Genomic DNA, 20,855 nt, shown 5'->3' with positions numbered 1-20,855 from the left:
ATGTCTGTATCGCCACTGGCGCATGCGATGTCTCCAACTAGGCGGGCGCCCGTTGAAATTGTCTGTAATGATGTGGCAGCAGCTTGCGTCTTATGTGACTCTTTATCGTCTATTCCCACCCCTGCTCAATACTACGTAGGAGTTATCCACGTCGAGTTTACATATCCCTAGAGCCGAATGCAACCTCGGTGGGTATACGGAAAGAAGCGCAAAACATACGCTTGTTCGGTGCCACAGCCCTAACTTCGAGTACAGTCGCCTCTCCAGGAACCTCCGGGTCTCCGAGTTTGATAGGGACGCCAAGCTCGGCTGAGATCCGCTCGCAGACTTCGAGCATGGGCCCCTCGCCCTCACCTTTGGCAGCGAAGCAGTGGACGTGGATCATAGGAAGCTTCACGCTGGTGTGTGGCGCGAACAAATGTTCACGACCAACGTAAACCCCGTGGAAATGGGGAAGGAAGGTGATGGCTGATGCTGGGAGGTTCATCACAAAGTGTGATATTGTTGGTGGAACAGGGATATGTTGCTCTAGGTTCGGATCCTGTTCGTTCGCCTTTATGATCTCTTTTGGTTTATTTCTTCCCGTGCGCTTGCTTTTGACGACGGCGTGCGCGCCGCTGGAGGAGGCAGCGTGGACCAAGTCGGCAGCTCTTCTTATAAATAAACGACCGTCCTCATTAAATGCGTGAACGTATTGGTTGACCTATGGGCCTCTGTTAATACTGCGCTTTGAATTAAGTGAAAAAAAAAAGATGAATATTATTGAAAATCCTCGGGATCGCTTTACCTTGTTGCCCTTAATGTTAGACTCGAGAGATCGATAGCTCTCAGGATTATAGTCATTTGCCCATACAAAGACACCTCTCTTGCCAGCAGGAATGGCAAAAGGACCAATACCTGCCATGACATCGCACACAACCTCGCCTGGTTTAAACAAGTGGACAAGACGCCTATGCTCTCCTTCTAGCTTACTGTTCCAGTAAACTTTAGCATAGTTGAACTGGAATATACAATCATTTTCGCGCGCTTCTACATTGAGGTCGTCGTCGCCTGCCAAGATCTCGTATGCAAAGGTGCGGAACTCTGACTCTGTACCAACGTTTGCAACCTTATTGATAACGGTGCGCACACCCGGACACTTGTCTATCAACACCTCGGCAATCAATTTCTTATACGGCAAAAACTCATCCCTCAGGTTTAGGTGCGCCACATGACCTGCCTGGTTATAGCCTGTGGGAAACCCATCATTTGAATCTCTCGTTCCAGGCGGTAACAGACATCCCATTACCTCTTCATAGGTCCAGTGTGCATAGTCAAGCGACAAGTCGTAGGGGACGACTCCCAGCTCCTGCTTCTCTACGGCGTCGCGGATGAGGGGTGTCCAGGTATCGGTCACTAGACGTGTAGAGGCTAGTCAGGACAAAACCTCTCTATCTTCATCATTCCGGCTGTAGCCAAACGTTTGCTTACCCCCCGGTCGGATCTTTGGATCAAGAAGTATGCATCGAGCGCCTTGCGACGCTAGTGTGAGATCCGGGTGTGGCACGACACACGACACCCGTTCAGCTGACAAGAGGCTCTTCTCTTTCTGAAGATCCTTGCGCCACCTCGCGATATTCGTCTTGTCGGCGACGGCGGCTGCAGCGAGATTCACCGTTTTGGCGAAAAGCGTACGGTCAAGGACACCGAAGGTATGACGGACAGTGGGTGGGCGGAAGAGACTGCTCATATCCTCCTCAGTTGCGGAATCCTGATGGTCGTTGATCTCAAAGTTAGCCGATACATGTCAAGACGGCACAAGTGCTGGATCGTAAAGGGTCTAGGTTGACATACTGCCATGGCTGGGAAACGTCGAAGCCTATGTTCGCGCAACCTCGTAAATTTTGATTTGAATGATAGGGCGGGCATGTTAGACCCCTGCTCTGGATAGCGGCGACAGGGCCCAATTGCTGACAGGGGTTACGGTACCTAGCTAAGTAGCTTCAGTAGTACAGGCGCCGATGCAAGGCTGATGATCAGCTCTCGGAGATAGCTGTACGTGCGTCATAGGTAACGCTTTGTGGCTGGCTCGTCACAGCTGAATGCTACACAATCTATGACGGACATTTCACGAATGAGAGACAGATTCTGTCTCTATCTCTATATAACACTAGTTGCTGTCTAGGGTGGTATAGAAGCCTATTCACCTCTAATTTTATTATAACGATGACTAAGAAAAGAACTATTGACGCTTATTTCGGTATACCTAAAGCCAAGAAGCCGCGTTATTCTGATACCCAGGTTGGTAGCGAGAAACCTGGAACGCCGGTATGTTGCCATTTCGGTGAATGAATTGTCAATATATACCTACCAAGCTGTGGTGTCTACAACCGAGATTTATACGGCTGAGAGACTGTGTGTCGATTCGCGAGAATATAGCACAACATGAGACTAATGGATGCAGGCGACCCCCAAAACTGCAGACTCACATAGTATCAATAACCTTGAAATTGCTAGCAACTTAACAGTCACTGATGGCGAGTCAGCAAGCTATTCTAAACATGCATCGTATCCATTCCCCATACCTCACCTACCAGACGCTCTGGAGGCTGAGATTTCTGGTTCTCCGGCACGTGAAGCTCGAGTAATAGCAGACCAGCCAGATCTTGATCTCTTACACTTTGAGCCGTATATTTCGCGGTCGGCGGCTCGACAGCTGTTTGAATTTCTGCGCTCTGAGCTGCCATTCTACCGTGTCGAGTACGACATTGCTCGAGGCGGGATCAAAACACATATTCGTACGCCTCGAGTAAGCTATCTCGGTTCGGTTCCTGCATACTTTGCCCCCTTTGTTCTCTAGTCAAACCAAGAGACTACAATTAGATAGGCTCTGCCAGTTCTACGCAACTCTGAATATATCTCTTTCCCTTTCCGTCTTGGTTCGTCAAATTTGCACTCTTTTGCTGACTTTTGACCGTCTAAAGTGGACAACTGTGTTTGGTGTAGACGAAACAGCGCGTTTCGAGGACATTCGTTCGGCGGCATCTGGCTTGACAGCCGATGTGCTACCTTTGAAAGATGCTCCGAAAGGGGAGGTAGTAGACGCGCGTACTAGAAAGCAAATTCCTGTTGGCAAGCCAAACCCAAAGGAAACGCCAGGGCAAAAGGGGTACAAAGCAATACCGCGTCCCATTCCATACTGTCTCGACCTTCTGCGAAGATCTACTGAGGCGGTAACGGGATGCAACTTCAATTTCTGCCTCGTCAACTACTACGCTTCCGGCGCAGACAGCATCTCCTTCCATAGCGATGATGAGCGCTTTCTCGGCTCGCTCCCAGCTATCGCGTCGTTTTCGCTAGGTGCAAAGCGGGATTTCTTGATGAAACACAAGCCGCCGAAGCCGGAATCGGGAGAGACTGCCTGCAATAGTACATCGCAAGGGTCGCTAAAACTTCCTCTCTTGAGTGGCGATATGGTGTTAATGCGCGGCAAGACCCAAGCGAACTGGCTGCACTCGATCCCCAAGCGTAGTGGTAAGAATGAGTGGGATGGCGGACGCATCAATATTACATTCCGACAAGCCTTAGTCAGAGGAGGCACAGAGAATTATTATCAGTACAATGTAGGCAGCGGGCCCGTCTACAAGTGGAATGCTGCAGGGCAGGAGATGATTCCGTGGATACAGCCATCTAGACCATGAACACCGGGAATCACTTAGCTATCTGCCACTCCTATCTTTTCTTTTACTTTTTTTTTTTAGGGAGGGGTGAGCCTCAGAATATAACTATAGCATCTAACACCTAATGCGCCTATGCACCTATTCCGTACCCATTGAACAGATCCGCAGGGGTTCAACATTAACTTTACTTTCCTAGCTTGAAAGTTGCTTGTGCGTATTTCCGAAGCGCTTGTAGGAATAGCTGATACCCTACCCCGTGATTATCAGGGGCACAATAGATTTCGGTCAAACGTATAGCCCACGGCGGATAACCCTGCAGATCGACGTACGGCTCAAACGAGATTAGTAGGTCTGGCTCGCTCATCACGGCCTCTGATAATTCGTTGTCAATTACATCCATAGTAATGTCTTTGGCAGTGATCTTCTCCTTTTGTACCATCTCAGTCAAGACCCTCGTAAGGTCTACCATAGCTTCGCGGCCATCATCCTCAGAAATGAGGATGAGTTCCAAGCCGTGGCGGCTATGTGATCGCACAGCAGATGCACCTCGAGCGAAAAGCGCAACAGGCGGCGCCTGATGTTTGCCAAACCAGATCTTAAGACGATGGCTCACGCTACGATGCGTTTGAGTCATGTATCTTTTCAAAATACCTACACGATATGAGTTAGTGGCAAATGGCAGAAGAAATCCTTCGAGAAACCTAAGTACCTGTCTTTTCGTATACTGACAGCTTGAGAATGCCAGCGGCAGTACACCATGCTGCCACCTCGGATACCTCGTTGACCAATTTCTCTAAAGCATCGCCCTTTCCACCATTTTCGAGGGTCAGTATTATGCTGACATGGTCAGGTATTCTCTTCAGCGTAGCCACGTCACGGGCTATGTACTCGGGCGAGTTGTAATGGTGCTTGAGAATGGCTACAAGGCGGTTGGAGACGGCATGACAGGCGATGCGAATACGGATGTAGAGTGAAAAGATGGCGTGGATAACGAGGTACAGAAGTGCGTATAACTGCGCTTTTAAGAATCTCCTGACGCCGAAGCGCGATGAATCTTGTTTCCTCACGCGACTGTTGGCTCGCTGGCGGGATGTGGATGGAGGCGTGGGAAGATAGTTCTGACAGATAGGATTAGTTTCGAGCCGAAAATAGTGTCTACTGGCTATGAGCTGAGGCGCATTGAAACCAGCAAAAAGCGAAACGCGCAAAGACTGACCTTAACTAGCTCCTCCCGTGCCTCTGCCCCAAGCTTCCTATGCCCGGACTTCTCATCCTCCCGATATGTCTTGATGTCTTTCTGCTTAAATGACATGGCCGCAATGTGTTTGAGATGGGTATGTGAGCGCTTGTCTATGACGGGGGCTCGAAAGAGATGAACCCAGGGCCAGTGAAAGAATGTGGTAAGTCGTTGGCTCTTGTTGTTCTTTTGAATTTGTCTTCGCTTAATACCTGGCCACTCAAATCGCCTCGGGTTCTGATTGCCTGTATCGTCCAATCATACTATGGGAAAGGAAGGCGTGAGCCACGAGATAATTGCTACAGAAGAGAGAGAGAGAGAGAATGGGTTATAACGAAAGACGTAAAACGATGATCATTGGGAATCCGGCATCTATTTACCGAATGGAATGTGCCCAGTAACGGGTGATGTCTTGGTGGAGTGACGAGATGGTGCAGCTCTAGCTTCGCAAAATATGTGGCTGAGGAAACAGATTACGTTGGTCATATCACTAAATGCTACCTACGTGGGGCTGAGTGGTCCGTAACAGCTCCGTAACAGACCCGTAACAATAAGTCCATATTTAGGTACCTACCTACCTAGGCATGTATGCCCCTGTAATGACAGGTTACCTAACCGGGAGCTACTGGATATGTACCTACTGCTAGTCTAGTCTACACGTACTTCGTACTCACCTACCTATGCGCTAGGTACCTAACCTGCCGCACTCCAATCCTAACCTTTCGCAATATGATACACAACGATTCGCTTTGATCAACGTCAGCAGTACCGCTTCGATTTTCGAATGGATAATGAATGAATGTTCCCCTTGAACAACCGAGTTTGCGCCGGGACCAGCAAGTTGCAACGACCCTCGTTGCTGTTTCCCCTCATGGTGTCGCCACCCGCCAACATCGCCGATAACGACGTGAACAAACCTGATGGAGAAGGCTGGGTCTGGGTCGCGAGCCCTCTTTCCTAAGGGTCCTAATTTTACTCTCGAAGATTTCTCGAACAAGGACTTCATCGTCCGTGACTTCGTCGATAGCCTCGCCGAGAACGCCGTCTCTCAAAACCGACGCTCAGGCGCCGCTCAGCAGGCTTTCGACCCTAAGCCGCTAATCAGATCCTTTGAAAGTATAGCATCAATGGTCTCATAGCTTCCTGGAAATGCGCCGCTAATATTGCATTTTCAGATGCGTTAGAGGGCCTCGGCAGCCTTTCCGAAGAGCTACAGGAGAAAGAGTCAGAACTCCTAACCCAAGTCAGACGTGCCGAGGTACAGCATGATCAGACTCTCGATACCCTCGGTCGCAAACTTGATCAGTCCATAAACCAGTTCGAAGCCCTCGATATCACCCTCAACAATCCAAATGGCAATGACCGGGGCAGCCGTGGAGAGGCAGGGGGTAATATCGCTGTCCAGATTGGAGAGAAGCTCGAGGAACTTGATGGGAAAAGGAGGCGGGCTATAGACGCCAATTTCTTAATACATTGTTGGCTTCAAGTTAGCGAAACTGGTGAATTAACCTCTCTCCAGGACATCCAGCGTCAAGGGGGCTCAGAAAACAAGGTCCGATGCGCAGTTATTGCGCACCAGTTGATGCGCATTAGCCAGAGGCTGGACCTGGGCTCTTGGAATCAAACTAACGGACATCAGCGCAGCGGCAAAACTAATGGTATGAATGGTACCAATGGCGCAAATGGCGCCGAAAGATCACATAACACTCGCGAGATATTGGAGAAATTCTGCGAAACCCTGGAACAAGACTTGCTGAAGCAGTTCAACAATAGCTACCGAAAGCAGAATTTTGATGATATGATGGAATGCGCCAAAGTGTTGCATGATTTTAACGGTGGTGCTAGTGTGATAGCTGTCTTTGTCAATCAACATCAATTTTTCATCGATCGGGACCAACTCATCACCGACGAGGTTACCATGGACGGGGAAACCTGGGACCAGCTCGCAGATCCTGATGCTGAACCACCAGGCGTGGAACCTAGTCTGCAGTCGCTTATTGACGAAGTACGGATCATCATGCAAGAAGAGTCTTTCATCATTAAAAGGGCTTTCCCATATTACGAAACCGTCCTGATTAAGTTTATCCAAAGGGTATTCCAACAATCCATCCAACAGAGGCTGGAAATGGTATTGGAAAAAGCTAGCACCATTTCGTCTCTTGCCTTCCTCCGGTCATTACATTCTTCCAGGACATATATCAGTGCTTTGATCGAAGATCTGAAATCGCATGGTTTGACAGAACACCCGGAGCCTTGCTCGGCACAAATTGCCCAGACCCTAGATCAGCAGATGGAAGAGTTATTCGTCCCTTATATCATGGGAAATTCATACATCGACCGAGAAAAAAAGAGTTTAGAGGAGCTTTTCAACTCTTTGTTGTTTCGATTTAATATTTATCATTTCAGGAGGAAAAAGGCTCCAACCGGTTTCATGGCTTCATTGGCACAACGTACTAACCAGCTTATGGAATCTGCTAAAGATGCGTACCTAGAAAGACTTGAATCATCTGATCTGACGCCAACTCAGAAGGCCATGATGTTGAGAGTTGCCCGCGTCCAAGAGACTGACAAAAACAAGAATGAGATTGAGGTATCAGAAGAAGAGGGATTTCTATCGACTGCAAATGCTAAGAGAATGATGACCTGGCTCGCAGAAGGCGTGCGACGAACGCTCGAATTAGGTAGCCCGAGCGATACCCCTAAGGACGTAGCAATCCTTCTCAGTCTGCTCATGACAAATATGGGTCAAGTGTACGTTGAGACCGCCTTGGAAGCTGCGCTTGAGCGAGCTACTTCTCAAGAAAACGTGAAGACAGAGCCGGACCTATCCTATCTGCCATCAATTAGACCGGCGGTGACCATCACGAGCATCATGTCTCGCTTTACCAATACCGTTCTTATCCGTTTAGCGGAATCTAATACAACTGTACGAAGAAGCATGGAGGCGCAGGCTAGATTAGGCATTGAAGCCATTGAAAAGAAAACAAATAGCGTCATGAAAAGCACCATGGATGTCATCGTCAACTGGGTCACCAAATCACTGGCTCAACAGAAGAAGCTTGACTTCCTACCTAAAGACGAGCTTGATCTCGTCGAGTCGCTGCAAACACCTACCTGCACATCAACCTGCCTATTCCTAGCCCGCTGTACGAATCTCCTGGTCCAGACCATCGACGGCCAGAACCTTGAGAACTTCACGAGCGAGCTCGCCCTCGCCGTCCAGCGGCTCCTATTCGAACACTTCAAGAAGTTCAAAGTCAACGCCACCGGCGGTCTGATGGTTACCAAGGACATCGCTAGGTACGTCGCCACGCTAAAAGAATGGCCGCTCTCCAAGGACGCCGAGGTAGCCGTCGAGTTGCTAACAGAGATCGGGTATCTCTTCATCATCGGCCCCGAGGCGCTGCGCGAGAGAAGCAGGAACCTCGCCAGCGGGGGTGGCGTCTCTATGAAGAAGCTCGGCAAGGCCGATTTCAAGGGCTTTGTTCAGAGCAGAGAGGATGCGAGGAGCGTGGGCGTGCAGAGTGTGCTTACGGGTCTTTGATTTGAGGCAAGTTAGATGGCTGGATGCTGAACCTAGGGCTCGTGAGATTGGACTGAGAGGTTACCGTGGGTGTAATAGTTTCGGACACTTCGAGCAAGCATGTAAATATGACTTTTGACATGATATCATACCATTAATTTGTAGAGTTTTGTCTTTGTAGGGTTTTATGATTGTCCTGTGGACTTATATACCTCATTAGCTAACGCTTCGAATCTGCTAGTCTTAGGTTCAGACATGTGTAGACAGACCATACAGGCAACTTTTGTTCCCCTCTATTTCAACCAGAGCTACAGCGTACCCAACTATACATACATAACTCTTCGAGATGGATAGATACATTATTCATCATCACATACAATCAGGAACGCAAGCACAGAAGTAGGGGGTACAAGTCGTAGTTCCTTTATGTAGTAAAGTTTCATTCACTTCAAACCCCCTTTCCTTTCCATTCATTCAAAACCACGTAGCACAACCCTTTTCCTCAGCCACGCTATGAAAAAGTTTCGTTCGTTAACCAAGCCTAGCAAAACCACCCAATGACCCCTTTTCTGAGCCAAAGAAAAAAAAGCTCCCAAAGGTATCCCTAGATGGTCGCATAATTTTGAATAAAGGTCTGCCTAGAATGTGTAGGCAGGTAAGGAATCAATGCAGTTATGGTGAGCACACTGTGTTGAACTATCGACATCGTCTATGTTTCAACAATGCTAGATTTAGCCGAGATGTACTCAACGCCAGTTTCCTTGACTAAGGGAAAGTAGGCCAGCGACGCAATCCATGTCTGGACGCTTACTAGGCGATAGCTCTCCGCGCATAAAGTGCTCAACGTCCTCTGCCCGCTTTCCTTCTCGTGGCACTATTTCTCTCTTTCTGTCACGTGGCATGTTTTCCCCGTCCTCGAAAATAGCTACTGCTGCCTCGCCAAATTTCCGCTGTCGTTGTCCCTGGGTGGGAGCTGTACTCGCACGACTCATAATACGATTTCTCGCATCCATAGAATCGTGCAAGAATAGTCGCTTGGTCGCCGCATCCTGCTCGCCCAGAATACGTCCGACGCGACGCGGATTCCGTGGAAGTGGCGCCATTACTTTCGTGGGTGACGCACCAGTTTCAGGTGGCGGCAAGGGATGTTGGCGACCTGGGTTTCCATCCTCGTCTGGGCTCAAGTTCTCTTTATCCGAGTCGCCCGATGGGCTGAGGATATCGAATTGGTTAGCCTGCTTCTTGCGCTTCTTTTTCTCAGGTTCGAGATGGCCCTCTTCATCCTCTACTTCTACTGCTTTCCTGACTTCCTCCAGCGAAACGTAACGGGCTAAGGGAGGTGAGGTTTTAGCACGCGCCAGCTTGGGTTTCCTATCCAATGGGCCCCGTGTCATATTGAACGTGTTTCGCTTGCCCGGATTGGGCTGTAAAATGCCCGGATGAGAAGGAGGTTGAGGGTGGGAATGGTGATTATGGATTAGGTTGCTCAGGCTTGCCGAACTACTGGATGATCGCACCAAGCTAATAGCTGCTATGGCAGACCCCGAGGATTCGTTTTCGGCCTGCCTTGTTAGTTCATCGCGGGTATCAGCCTCACAGCAAGATTCCCAAGCGTGGACATCGCGTGATCGACCACGGGCTAGTGGCGGAAAATGGGTTCCGAGGTTCTTGGTAAGTGTGGAAATAGGCGGGAGTGTAATGCTGGATACTGCACTCCGGCTTCGCTGCAAGGTTCGGTTACTAAAAACTGGCGGGAGCGTCTCTGCGTTTGGGGCGAGCTGTGAACCAGGACGTGGTGGTGACTGAAGAGCAGATACCAACTCTGCCTTGCCATCCAACGACAGGGATAACCGAATCTGTGACGATGATGACTGTGGCTGCAATACAGGGGGGGAGTGATCAGCAGCAGAGGATGTTGAAGATGAGAATGAGCTTAGCCTCGAACTTCCAATCTCAACTCTCGAGCCAATCACCGGTCGAGACTCCCATTCCTTTCTGAACGAATCGTCGCCGGCTCGTTCTGCTGTGAAAGATGAGGAGAAAGAGTCTTCAGTAAACCATCGGTTCGCCAAGTATCCAATTGGCGTTGTTGATGCGCCTACGTAAGGGCGTGATTCGCCCTCAGGCCTAATTACCCTTGGTGATGGCGGCGTGCCAGCTGACGCATTCTTCGCCGCTTCCGAGTGCCTCCTCATGTCTCTAGCGGAACTTGATAGTCCGAAAATGGAGGGAGACGAAGGTTGAGACCTATGTTGGGGTACCACATCCTCAGGACTCGAGGCCTCCCCAAACTCAACTGACGTTGATATGTCAGCGACTAAACTGTGAGGTAATTCGGCAGCGTTTGGCAAAGCAATTGACGCAGACATCTGCTCCATAGCCGCCGGCATGGCGTCAGACGACAAAACACGCATGCCATTTCCATAGCGAAGTGCCTCGATCTCCTGGGGCGAGAGCGGACGTGATTTCCTGCGGTCGTTTTGTCGCCGGTTTTGGAACCATATCTATGTTGACACGGCGGCGTCAGCTTCAATTGACCTAGGTGGTTTACTCCAGCAGTCCATAAGACGCGTTAGACCCACGGGCCCATGTCACTAACCTGTACTTCTTTCTCGTTCAACGAAACGCGCTTTACAATGTCAAGACGCGCCGCCTTGTCAGGCTTTGGGTTTGAATTGTAGGCAGCTTCAAGGATAGTTTTATCTTGTGATCTAGAGGACAAGACAGGCCAATGGTTAGTCAATTGCACGCGAGGGAGACTGGGCTGGCCCGTCTCGGTTGCGCCAAGCAAGCATGGGTTTCACGTTACACACGTAGTTCTCTTCCGCTTGCCCTTGGGGTGCTTCTCGCTGTCGGCCTTCTGGTTTGGGAAGGGCGGTTCCAGCCTGAAGGAAGATTCAAAACATAAGGTTGAAGCATCAGGGTTGCTGCTCTGCGAGCTGCTAAAGGAGAGGTCGAGTTGGTCGCGGACTGGCGACGGCGTGGACGCGGTGGGAAACGACATGGTATGGGGACGAACAGCTATAAACACATTATATAAGATGAAAACGAGGAACAAAGAAACAGCGTTGGAAACGTAAACGGGAAACGAGAGACAGGGCGCTTCAGCAATCGAGCACACAGGACGGCAAAGCCTCGGACCAGAGGGAGAGAGGGATCTCGTTCGACTAGCGGCGAGAAGGAAGCAGAGGTGCCGACTTGGAGGCGCGTGGTGGGCGTTATTAATGGGATGGGGATGGGGATGAGATGGGAGGAATGAATGGGCAGAAGAAGAATGGGGTTGGGGGTCTCATGTGGGCCCCCCGACTGCAGCGAAGCGTGTCATGGCCGGGGGGATTGTGGTTGGTGTGCCCGATTCTGTTCAATCACAAGCCCTGCTCTGCCCTGCGCTGCCCTGCAAATCAACCCTGCAAATCGCGTCCATGGAAAACGCCATAGAGAGAGAAAAAAAAGCCCTATCCCAGCGCGACTCGCACCAATCACAGCCGCCCAAGCTGGCCGGAAAAGGCAACTTATTATTATTTACTTTGTTGGACAGGACAAGATGTCGTTTCCAGGTAAGCCACTCCACATAACTTTGTACAATGTCGTGCCAATGTCTACCACCACCTACCTATCCTACCTCCTCACACATGCACCTCCTGTAGGCATCTTATGTAGGTACCTTATGTAGGTATCTTATGTAGATAGGTATGTACATATGTATGGACAGAGTGCCTGTTTTCTACGTCATTTGGCGTCTCAGCCAGGACGAAGTACAATGGTGAACAGAGAGACGCGGGGCTACAGTACACAAGCTATGGTACATATAATTGTGGCATGTGCTAAAATGACATCTAATAGCCACCACAATCTTTGCACTTATGACCACCTAAAATAGCATTTCTAACACCTTGATTAACCAGAGCCTTCTCAGACCCCCCAAATGAAAATGTAATCTAATTAGGGTTAATTTACAGTAGTCCCAATACCTATTCCAACATCACGCCACAAGGGACACCAAGCTGCCACCAGAAATCTGAGATCTGAGTGTACCCCGCCCAGACTGTACCCGGAGATAGATAATCTCAGTTACGATACCGTGTCTAACATGTTCTCGCTTCGTCACTCACGGGCCTTGCGATATCATTCAGAGTTACATGGACAACAGGCTGATAAAATATACAACTGAGTGTGTCGCAAACCCAAAGTCAGCGGTGGGGCTTCACCGTCATGCGTCAATCCTCTATATCTTGCTCCAGGTTGCGGTACTCGCTTAGCCCATAGGGATCATGAAACGAAGGATTTCCTTCCAGTAGATACGCCACCCATCAAGACACACAACTTCGATCCTCTCAAGCCCGGAAAACAACGCCTAAAACACCAGAATACCTCGGCCAACCCAAGAATACGGTCAAAAGAGTGCTTTGCGCCCGCTCAACTATAGTGTATCGTCTAACCCAAAATCATCAAATCTATATCTAGCGCTCTACATGCCCAACAGACTCATTTGCCGCCGGAGTGGGCTCGCAGCAATGCTGCCATCCTCGCTAGCATAATAACCTGAATCTGTATCAATATCCCATTCGGGCTCATCGCCATCGACCGACGCGGCCTGGCTACCCGACTTGCTCTCAAAACCCTTCTGCGTAGCCGCTCTTGTGTTCCACTGCAGCGTTCTTGATACACTGTCAAACCACTCCGTATTTGTGGACATGACGGTAGGGAATGGATACTGTGAGGCCGTGATGGTTACGTGATCTCCTTGCCTCAGCTCTACCCGTCCCTTGCCGTCAAATGCACAATATGCTGTAGCCCGTGAATTACGTGGAACAGATACACGGAGAAGCATGGTGTCGCTGAGCACCATAGGTCGAAATGATAATGTATGCGGACATATAGGTGTAAGGAGGATAGCGGGGATATCTGGATGAACGAGTGCACCCCCGGCAGATAGGGAGTAGGCCGTTGAACCTTTTTTAGAAAGTCAGCATTTCATTGATTGATACATGATATATCAGTACGTCGCACACACCTGTTGGGGTCGAGAAAATACAGCCGTCGGCCTGAACCACAGTTAAGAGCTCGTTATCTCCGTACAGTTCTAAGTTGGAAACATATGGGGACGGGCCACGGTCAATGACCAGCTCGTTGAGTACTTCGAATTGCTCGCCCTCCTCCGGTTCTTCTCCTGATGTGCCATTGCGATATACAGTGCAGGTAAATCGCATGCGCAAATTGACACGCATACCTTCATCGCCCATGATTCGATTGAGGTGCTGCTTATACTTCTCGAACTCAAAGCCGGTTAGGAAGCCCAGGCTGCCCAGACTAAAGGATATGACAGGAGGAACAACCCTCTGAAACAGCCAAGAAGTGAACAACACCGTGCCATCACCGCCAAGCGTGCAGACAAGATCAAACTTCTCTGGCTGGCTCCAGCAAAGATCAGGAGACCAGTAATGAAGCATCGATGGAAAGCGCGGGTCCTCGTCAATGATGCTAGCGGCGCCAAATCGTTTCGAGTGGCGCAATTTGGCGTCAACGTAGACGTTGACGCCGATATCCGAGCCGTAGCGAGGCGTTCTCATTAGCCACACAGCCAGTTCCCTGGTCAAATATACAAGTTCGTTGTCTCGGGCCTTTGTGACGATCATGACGTTTCGGACTGCCCGCCGTATGGGTCTGCGCTGCAGCTGCTTGGAAACTTCTCGAACACCGGTAGCGGTTTGAACGAGGCGAGAGTGAGACATCCAATCGTCATTCTTGATCTCTTCGAGCACCCTGTTGATGTCTACTGCATCATCGAAGCGGTTATGGTAGAAGCAAGGCGACTGCAGAGCCGGAAGGGCAGTGTTTGGAGTAGAGGTCTGGAGGGCGAGCTCGTTCAGTGCATCAGCGAGCTTCTGAGACGAAGACGACGATGTGGACGGCCGCCTGTCAGCGGCGGATGGGGGGGACAGCATGCTGTTCAACGAAAGGGCCTCAGGCCTGTTGTTTCGACTGCGAGCAGCAGATGCCAAAGCCTTGATAATGGTCTGTCGAGGAACGGACTCTATTGAGAGGGCGTTTTTCCGGTGACTGACTGACTTGTTGGTGTTGGTGCTGTTATTGTTGTTATATTCGGGCACGACGGAGGGAGGGCTTGTCAAGCCTTTGGCAACATGGTCAGTCTGCGGCCCGGCCTGCTTAGCATCGTGTAATGGGAAAAGGGTAGGTTTCGTTAACTCCGAGGTGGATGCATTGGATGAAATAGTGGCATTTCCAGGTGTGATTGTGGCTGCGGGTGGAGGACTGGGATGGGGATTGGAATCGCAAGGCATGAAAGTCGGAGAAAACGATGCGCAGTCAGCAGCAGGGTGCGGATCGCGGTTGGCGAGGGCAGGGTGGACGGCCATCAAGGCACATTCACCAGAAGCTTCGACACCGGATTTGACGGGAGAGGTAGGACTAGCGGCCGCCATTGACACTGAGGATCCGGAAGAGTGAGACAGCGTCATCCAAAACAGCAAAGCGGGGACTGGCCGAGGGAGGGGTTGGCGGGATTGCTGGAACAGGGAGAGTAAGTACTACGAAGTGTGTAAGTAGAAGGTAGAAGCAGCGACCAGACTCGCTACAGCGTGACAAGGAGCCAAAAAAAAGACCACGCTAACCTGTAACTAAGGCGTAACTAACTCGTAATGGCGCGGCCCGCGCAGCTAACTGGCAAGGTTGTACTTAAAACAGTAATCCGCAGGGGTCAACGCGCCCTAAATTTTATCTCTGGCACAGAAAATCACCGGGCAGGTAAGTACCTAGGCAAAGTTACCTACTCGAGGGCAGCGAGCGAGTGATCGTGACAATCAACGTCGATCAATGCAGACGCACAAACGGCGATTGCAGTGTGAATGGTGTGAAGAAGTTGTTACGGCCGACCACTCAAGCTGCGCAGCTACAACTGCTACCTACGTCGTCGCAACCTTAGATGCTTGTTCCGGGGTTCCGGTGTCCTGGTTTTCTCCACGCGCTAACCGCCGGTACGACTCGGTTTGGGCAGCTCAGCTGCTGAGAGAAACCTTGAAGTGTCGCAGTGGTTTCAGCTGGAGAAAAGTACCTTGCTGCGAGAACACAGCTATTCCAGCAAATTCAGCTAAGACACTGTTCGGCCTTGTATCCCAAATGCCTAACAATTCGTCAGCCACATCGGTCCTCCCGCCTGTGTGTCTGTCGCCCCGCACAAGCACATAGGTAGGTATGCATCAAAGTGCCTGGGACGGCCCTGTGGATTGGGTAGACAGCACAACCAAGCGTGGAAGCACTTACAGAGTACCCTGAATTTTACGCGGAGCTCGGCTCAGCTCAATTGTGTCTTCGGTATGGGGAAGTATTGATTATGCCCGAATACTCTGGATTTCGTCGACCACTAAGCGGTGATGGTAGAATTATGTCGTATAATGCCGAGAGAAGATATAGCGGTTCTATAATATATGCTTATGAAAGGTGAGAAAGAAGGAACGGTCCTGCATAGATATCAGACTCTGATTTATCGAGTGACGGTTCGATTAAAGCGATGATTTAATAAGATTAAGAATAACAACAACTACAGATAGTGTGTAAAGAATGGGAAAGATAGGTAAACAGATGAACAGCCAGCGTTCTGCTTCGCTTCTCGCCTGTAGGAGTGTTGGAGGACTGAGGAAGCTCGGACTCAGGCTACGAGAGAAGACTAGAGATCCTGAAGAAGAAAATCTTCAAGTTCAGTCTTCGCTAGAGGCTATATCAGCTTTTAAACTCGTGTAAAGATCCCCCGACCGATGGACTGCAATGTGCGAGCCGTGTTGGGATGGCAAAAGTAACAGAATGGTGGGGCGCCTTCGTGGGAAAAGCCTCCTCGCTAGTCGCCCGTGAGGGTTCGAGACGGGGGCATCTTGTTCAGAGATCCGCAATTAGATATCTGAGTCTGATAACGCCCGAGGATTAAGACCCGTGGCTGTTTGACCCAGGATGTCTTGCAGTTCCCTTCTCCATAATTCTTATTCTCAAAACGAGCCTGCCTTCGCGTTCCAAGTCTCATCCTTCGCCCTTGAGCAGGGGGTGTGGAAGCCAGAAACAGGGGGAGATTGCTTGTCTCAGCACTTATTTTGAAATCCACCATAATCTCGACAATGCTCCTATTGCAACTCTCGTAGTGAAGTCCTGACTACCAACTACCTAGGTGGAATGAACCCGCCAATAGACAAGCCGAAAATTGTAAACAAGGTAAAACTCTTGTATTATTCTCAACTTCGGACTACCTACCTACCTAGCTAGTAAGCTGCATGACGATCCAACCTCGTGCCATCACCAAAATTGACAAATCACGAGCCTGTGATACCGCTGAGAGAAACAACGAGCCTAGCGATGATCAGACTTCAGATGCTGTCGCGGTGCGAATCAGATCGTCCGAATCAGCAGAGTATCTGCAATTAGCGCCTGTTGTGCACGCAGCTTGCCTGAACCGAAGTGGTGGCGGCGACCTCTCACAGTGTCGCGTCAGAAGACTGTGTGTGCGGCGTTTAGTACGCCTAACAGACACAGACGTTGTATTTGAGAGCTTTTGATGGCAGTAGCCTCTACCCCCACTTCAGCAAGCATAGCGATATGCATTGTGAGGGTTGGGTGAAACACCGCCTGTTCATAACGGCAAACCGGCAACCTGGCAGCTTTAACCGCCATCTGTGACAGGATCCACTGGCACGAAGATATGCTAGAAATTGTCGACATGGGCATCCAGATCTAGCCGTTAGAATCCACTCATTCGGATAGTCGGCATCAATAATAGCTTGTCTAATGTCGGCTGAATTCCCGTGTTTATATGTGAGAATCAGTAACACCCATGAACATGGGGTTGTTATTGCAGTTCCAACCCCTGGACCTTGGGAAGGACATCATGTAAAGGCTAGAGTTTGATCGGGTTAGATAAGTCGCTACGCACAGGTAACCTGAGGGGATTTTTGGAGCCACATTGAAGAGACGTAGGGACCAAGAACCTCGCTCATTTCCAGTATAGATCCGAAGCGGTTTTCTGCTCGATTGTGGAGCGAACGAAACGCTTCAGGTCGGCGCCAATGGGCCCTTCATGCATACGAGCGTCTGTATCATCAATTGCTGTGGTAGTACAACACTGCTCGTGGGCCGCGCGATAAACGTCATTCCATTCCTTCATAGTGAAAACTCCTTCGCTCTCTGCGAGGATTAGTTCGTTTTGAGAGGTGAATGCTAGTACATGGAAGGACTGGGACTGCTCGACCTGTCGCGCCGTTGGATTGCTTACGATCCGTCGATGACTGTCTTCAGAGACAATAGCAAGCGACGTCGAGGTAAGTGTAGCCGCCATCGGAAGGGAGGCTGAGAGCAGTGACAGGATCGCCGTCTGTAGGAGGGCGGGGAGGACAGGGAGATTCTTGAACATCAGAAAAGTAATCAGCATATGCGGGTCTCGTGAACCAGTCGAGAAGAATATGCGTACCACGGTGGCTTGAACGAGCTTCCCATTTGTATATTCGTTTTCTGGAGTGACTGTGATTTGCAGTATAACCTGGATGAGAGTGCGAGGGAAGTTATTGATGAGGATAACTTGGCGGAGGGTTGATTGTAATAAGGACTCGAGATGGCGCTCGCGTGTGCCTGCACAGGGACAGTTGAAAAAAGTCAGGCCATCATCATCAACTTTCATCTTCATCGAAACACAAAGGAATATGATGGGTTTTAGCATACCTCCTACCCCAGCAGCGGGTCGTACGATTACATCGATGATGGCCTCTTCTGGGAGTTCGTCTCGCTTCTGCGACTCGATAGGACCGTTCACCGCACCAACCACAGTATACCCTGCGTAGGAATAAGTCGCTGAGCCATCTGTCCTGTGAAGATGTGACAGCAGCGCTTCTGGCTCAGTTATCACCGTCATGATGAACGTTTTGGGGGAGCAATGAGCCTACTCGCTATTTGGATGTATTGAGAGGGAAGGGCAACTGACGATGGATACCTATGGTACAATAGTAGGTAGCAGCTCTGATTAGAAATTTCCTGCCACTACCTACATACTTGCAGGGGCTGGCATGTACTAGTAGGTACCTACGGAGTACATATGTATTGAAGAGAGAATCGAGGGCCGCAGCCGCCAATGCTTTATTGAATATCTCGAACCAGCGGGTGCTGTAGCCAGCTAAAGAAGTCAAGGTGTAGGTAGGAAAGTTCAGTAGTCAGAGCCCCAATCAGTATACTATCCTTATATACCCTTGCTGATGTTTGCACCCTCTACTAAGTACAATATGAAAGTGCTAGAGTACAAGTGCATGAGATATCTACACTTTGGATTGGTTTTATAAAGTCTTGGCAGGTCACGGAGGTGAATTGGGCATTAGAGGGATAGGGACTTTTCTGCGCTAGCATTAACTATGCCCCTCTTCTACTTATGTAAGTGCCTAGGCGAGCCTGCCCGGTACCTACATATACGATCCACATTCAAGTGCATCAGTGAGGGGCAAACGTGGGGCAACGTTGGTACAATGCGGCACTCCTTACAGTACATAAGTAAGTTGCAGAGGAATGACTGTAGGTAAACTTTCGGATTGAGCCTCACAGCATCGACAACAGCATCCTAGAATAGTAGTCCTTGCGGCTATATATCTGTTTTGGCTTCACTTATCAACAAATTGCGTTGTGAGATTAACTCTGTGGCGCTTTTCACACACACACAGCCTAGTGAGGTAGAATGATGGCTACACATCAACAAGCTCCGTCCATCCCAAATTTGAAGGACAAGATACCCAAGCTGGAGCCCAGGAAAAGACGTCAAGGTCCTGAGAATCAGATCCCGCTTCCTGAGACGCCGTCTCTACCCCCACCACCCGATACCTCTACTCTCTCTTTCCAAGTTCCTAGCCGGCGCATCTTATCAAACAAGGACCACGAGCTCTTCCTGTCGTCGCCATCATATAACCTTATTGTCTCTTTCATATTCGGCCTCTCAGATGCTGTTGTAGATACGCCCATCTCAGACGTCAAAGATGAGCAGTGCAGCGCCGCCATCAAAACCATCATCAGTGTTCTTGATGAGGCTGAGGTGCTCGTTCAACAAACACCGCCAGACGAGGCAGGGGGTTCACGATTTGGAAATAAGGTCTTTCGAAATTTCCTAGACAAGGCCAAGGCTGCCAGTCACACATGGCACCAGAAGCTCGGAGTGGCTTCGGATGCTGCTATCATAGAGGTTGAGACGTATCTCAACCAATCCTTCGGCAACAGGAATCGGATAGACTACGGATCGGGCCATGAGCTGAATTTCATGATATGGACTTTATGTCTGTACCAGCTGAAGATCATTAGTAAATCTGACTTCAAGCCTCTGGTCTTGCGCGTCTTCGTCCGCTATCTGGCTCTCATGCGGGCGATTCAGTCAACCTACTACCTTGAGCCCGCAGGCTCACATGGAGTCTGGGGGCTGGACGACTACCAGTTCTTACCGTTTCTATTCGGTGCAAGCCAGTTAATACACCATCCCTTCATTACACCGCTCGCGATTCATCAGCAGCTCACAATCGAAGAATTTGGGCATGACTTCATGTACCTAGGACAGGTAGACTTCGTGAACAGCACCAAGACGGTAAAGGGCCTGCGATGGCACAGCCCGATGCTCGATGACATCTCGTCAGCCAAGAGCTGGTCCAAGATCGAAGGGGGTATGAAACGCATGTTCGTCGCTGAGGTGCTGCGTAAATTACCCGTCATGCAGCACTTCCTGTTCGGATCGCTAGTCCCAGCTGCTGAAGGCATGAGCACGGAAACTGATGTGGGTGGCTCACGCGATGAAGATCTCGAGAGCGGGACTATGGTGGTCGAACATGATGGCGTCAAGCATGTGCACCATTTGAACAGTTGGGGAGACTGCTGCGGCATCAAGGTGCCGAGCGCGATCGCAGCCGCGCAAGTGGCCAAAAAGGGAGGCGTTGGTGAGAGTTTACGACGCATACCGTTCGATTGATAAGATGACGGAGATAGTAGACTCGCATTCATTTTGTCCGACTCAAGACAAAAACAAGACCACACCATCAAGCCAGGGAGGTAGCAAATAAACCCTTGGTTACTTCCAGTTATCGACTAATCTCCGATCAAGTTCAGCTTCACTTAAGTATGTAACTATAGTGAATATAAAATATACCTAGATTTTAGAAACAAGTCGGTTCAGTCACAATATCATAAACTTGACCTAGACCTGAGATATATATATATATATATATACATACATCTGTACCATCAACCCCTAGCGGCGAGGGATTCCTTGACTTCACGAGCACAATGCCTGTTTTATAGATGCCTAACGTTTGATTTGATGAATGCATTGACAGTGCTGTCCCTCCATTTCAAATTCTACATAATATGATGGTGAGTAGAAGTATATCCTATTTGTTCGCCTCCTCAACAAATGCAATCGCAACAG

General features: G+C 49.7%; 8 protein-coding genes across 8 annotated transcripts; 3 read left to right on the top strand and 5 right to left on the bottom strand.

The window, feature by feature from the left end:
- On the bottom strand, positions 1–1,899 carry F5B22DRAFT_194188 (Met-10+ like-protein-domain-containing protein). Its single transcript, XM_047969535.1, has 3 exons — positions 1,471–1,899; positions 788–1,395; positions 1–703 (listed from the first exon to the last, which is right to left on the bottom strand). Exons 1-3 carry the CDS (start codon positions 1,727–1,729, stop codon positions 158–160), a joined length of 1,413 nt encoding a protein of 470 aa, XP_047830550.1. The 5' UTR covers positions 1,730–1,899; the 3' UTR covers positions 1–157.
- Positions 1,900–2,205: 306 nt separating this feature from the next.
- F5B22DRAFT_636543 (DNA repair family protein) lies at positions 2,206–3,680 on the top strand (the record flags this gene model as incomplete). The annotated part of the gene is made up of 3 exons (XM_047977301.1): positions 2,206–2,284; positions 2,508–2,788; positions 2,964–3,680. 3 exons carry the CDS (start codon positions 2,206–2,208, stop codon positions 3,678–3,680), a joined length of 1,077 nt encoding a protein of 358 aa, XP_047830549.1.
- An 81-nt stretch (positions 3,681–3,761) lies between these two features.
- F5B22DRAFT_194046 (Undecaprenyl diphosphate synthase) lies at positions 3,762–5,083 on the bottom strand. Its single transcript, XM_047969533.1, has 3 exons — positions 4,876–5,083; positions 4,369–4,777; positions 3,762–4,310 (listed from the first exon to the last, which is right to left on the bottom strand). The coding sequence occupies exons 1-3, from the start codon at positions 4,969–4,971 to the stop codon at positions 3,844–3,846; spliced, it is 972 nt and encodes a 323-aa protein (XP_047830548.1). The 5' UTR covers positions 4,972–5,083; the 3' UTR covers positions 3,762–3,843.
- A 491-nt stretch (positions 5,084–5,574) lies between these two features.
- On the top strand, positions 5,575–9,020 carry F5B22DRAFT_194001 (exocyst complex component protein). The gene is made up of 2 exons (XM_047969531.1): positions 5,575–6,012; positions 6,072–9,020. The coding sequence occupies exons 1-2, from the start codon at positions 5,817–5,819 to the stop codon at positions 8,438–8,440; spliced, it is 2,565 nt and encodes an 854-aa protein (XP_047830547.1). The 5' UTR covers positions 5,575–5,816; the 3' UTR covers positions 8,441–9,020.
- On the bottom strand, positions 8,803–11,531 carry F5B22DRAFT_194012 (uncharacterized protein). The gene is made up of 3 exons (XM_047969532.1): positions 11,233–11,531; positions 11,019–11,130; positions 8,803–10,923 (listed from the first exon to the last, which is right to left on the bottom strand). The coding sequence occupies exons 1-3, from the start codon at positions 11,421–11,423 to the stop codon at positions 9,166–9,168; spliced, it is 2,061 nt and encodes a 686-aa protein (XP_047830546.1). The 5' UTR covers positions 11,424–11,531; the 3' UTR covers positions 8,803–9,165.
- A 1,356-nt stretch (positions 11,532–12,887) lies between these two features.
- On the bottom strand, positions 12,888–14,721 carry F5B22DRAFT_636539 (ATP-NAD kinase-like domain-containing protein; the record flags this gene model as incomplete). The annotated part of the gene is made up of 2 exons (XM_047977300.1): positions 12,888–13,372; positions 13,434–14,721. The coding sequence occupies 2 exons, from the start codon at positions 14,719–14,721 to the stop codon at positions 12,888–12,890; spliced, it is 1,773 nt and encodes a 590-aa protein (XP_047830545.1).
- Positions 14,722–17,194: 2,473 nt separating this feature from the next.
- On the bottom strand, positions 17,195–18,483 carry F5B22DRAFT_193901 (uncharacterized protein). Its single transcript, XM_047969530.1, has 2 exons — positions 17,886–18,483; positions 17,195–17,819 (listed from the first exon to the last, which is right to left on the bottom strand). The coding sequence occupies exons 1-2, from the start codon at positions 18,321–18,323 to the stop codon at positions 17,412–17,414; spliced, it is 846 nt and encodes a 281-aa protein (XP_047830544.1). The 5' UTR covers positions 18,324–18,483; the 3' UTR covers positions 17,195–17,411.
- Positions 18,484–18,832: 349 nt separating this feature from the next.
- Positions 18,833–20,662, top strand: F5B22DRAFT_607670 (uncharacterized protein). The gene has a single exon (XM_047975022.1). The coding sequence runs from the start codon at positions 19,131–19,133 to the stop codon at positions 20,397–20,399; it is 1,269 nt and encodes a 422-aa protein (XP_047830543.1). The 5' UTR covers positions 18,833–19,130; the 3' UTR covers positions 20,400–20,662.
- The last annotated feature ends 193 nt before the right edge of the window (positions 20,663–20,855 follow it).

This window comes from Xylaria bambusicola, assembly GCF_022495145.1.
Source record: "Xylaria bambusicola strain CBS 139988 unplaced genomic scaffold F5B22scaffold_22, whole genome shotgun sequence".
In the NCBI taxonomy this organism is placed as follows: Eukaryota; Fungi; Ascomycota; class Sordariomycetes; order Xylariales; family Xylariaceae; genus Xylaria; species Xylaria bambusicola.
Note: the sequence above shows the minus strand (reverse complement) of the source record. Positions and strands in the feature narration are given on the sequence as shown.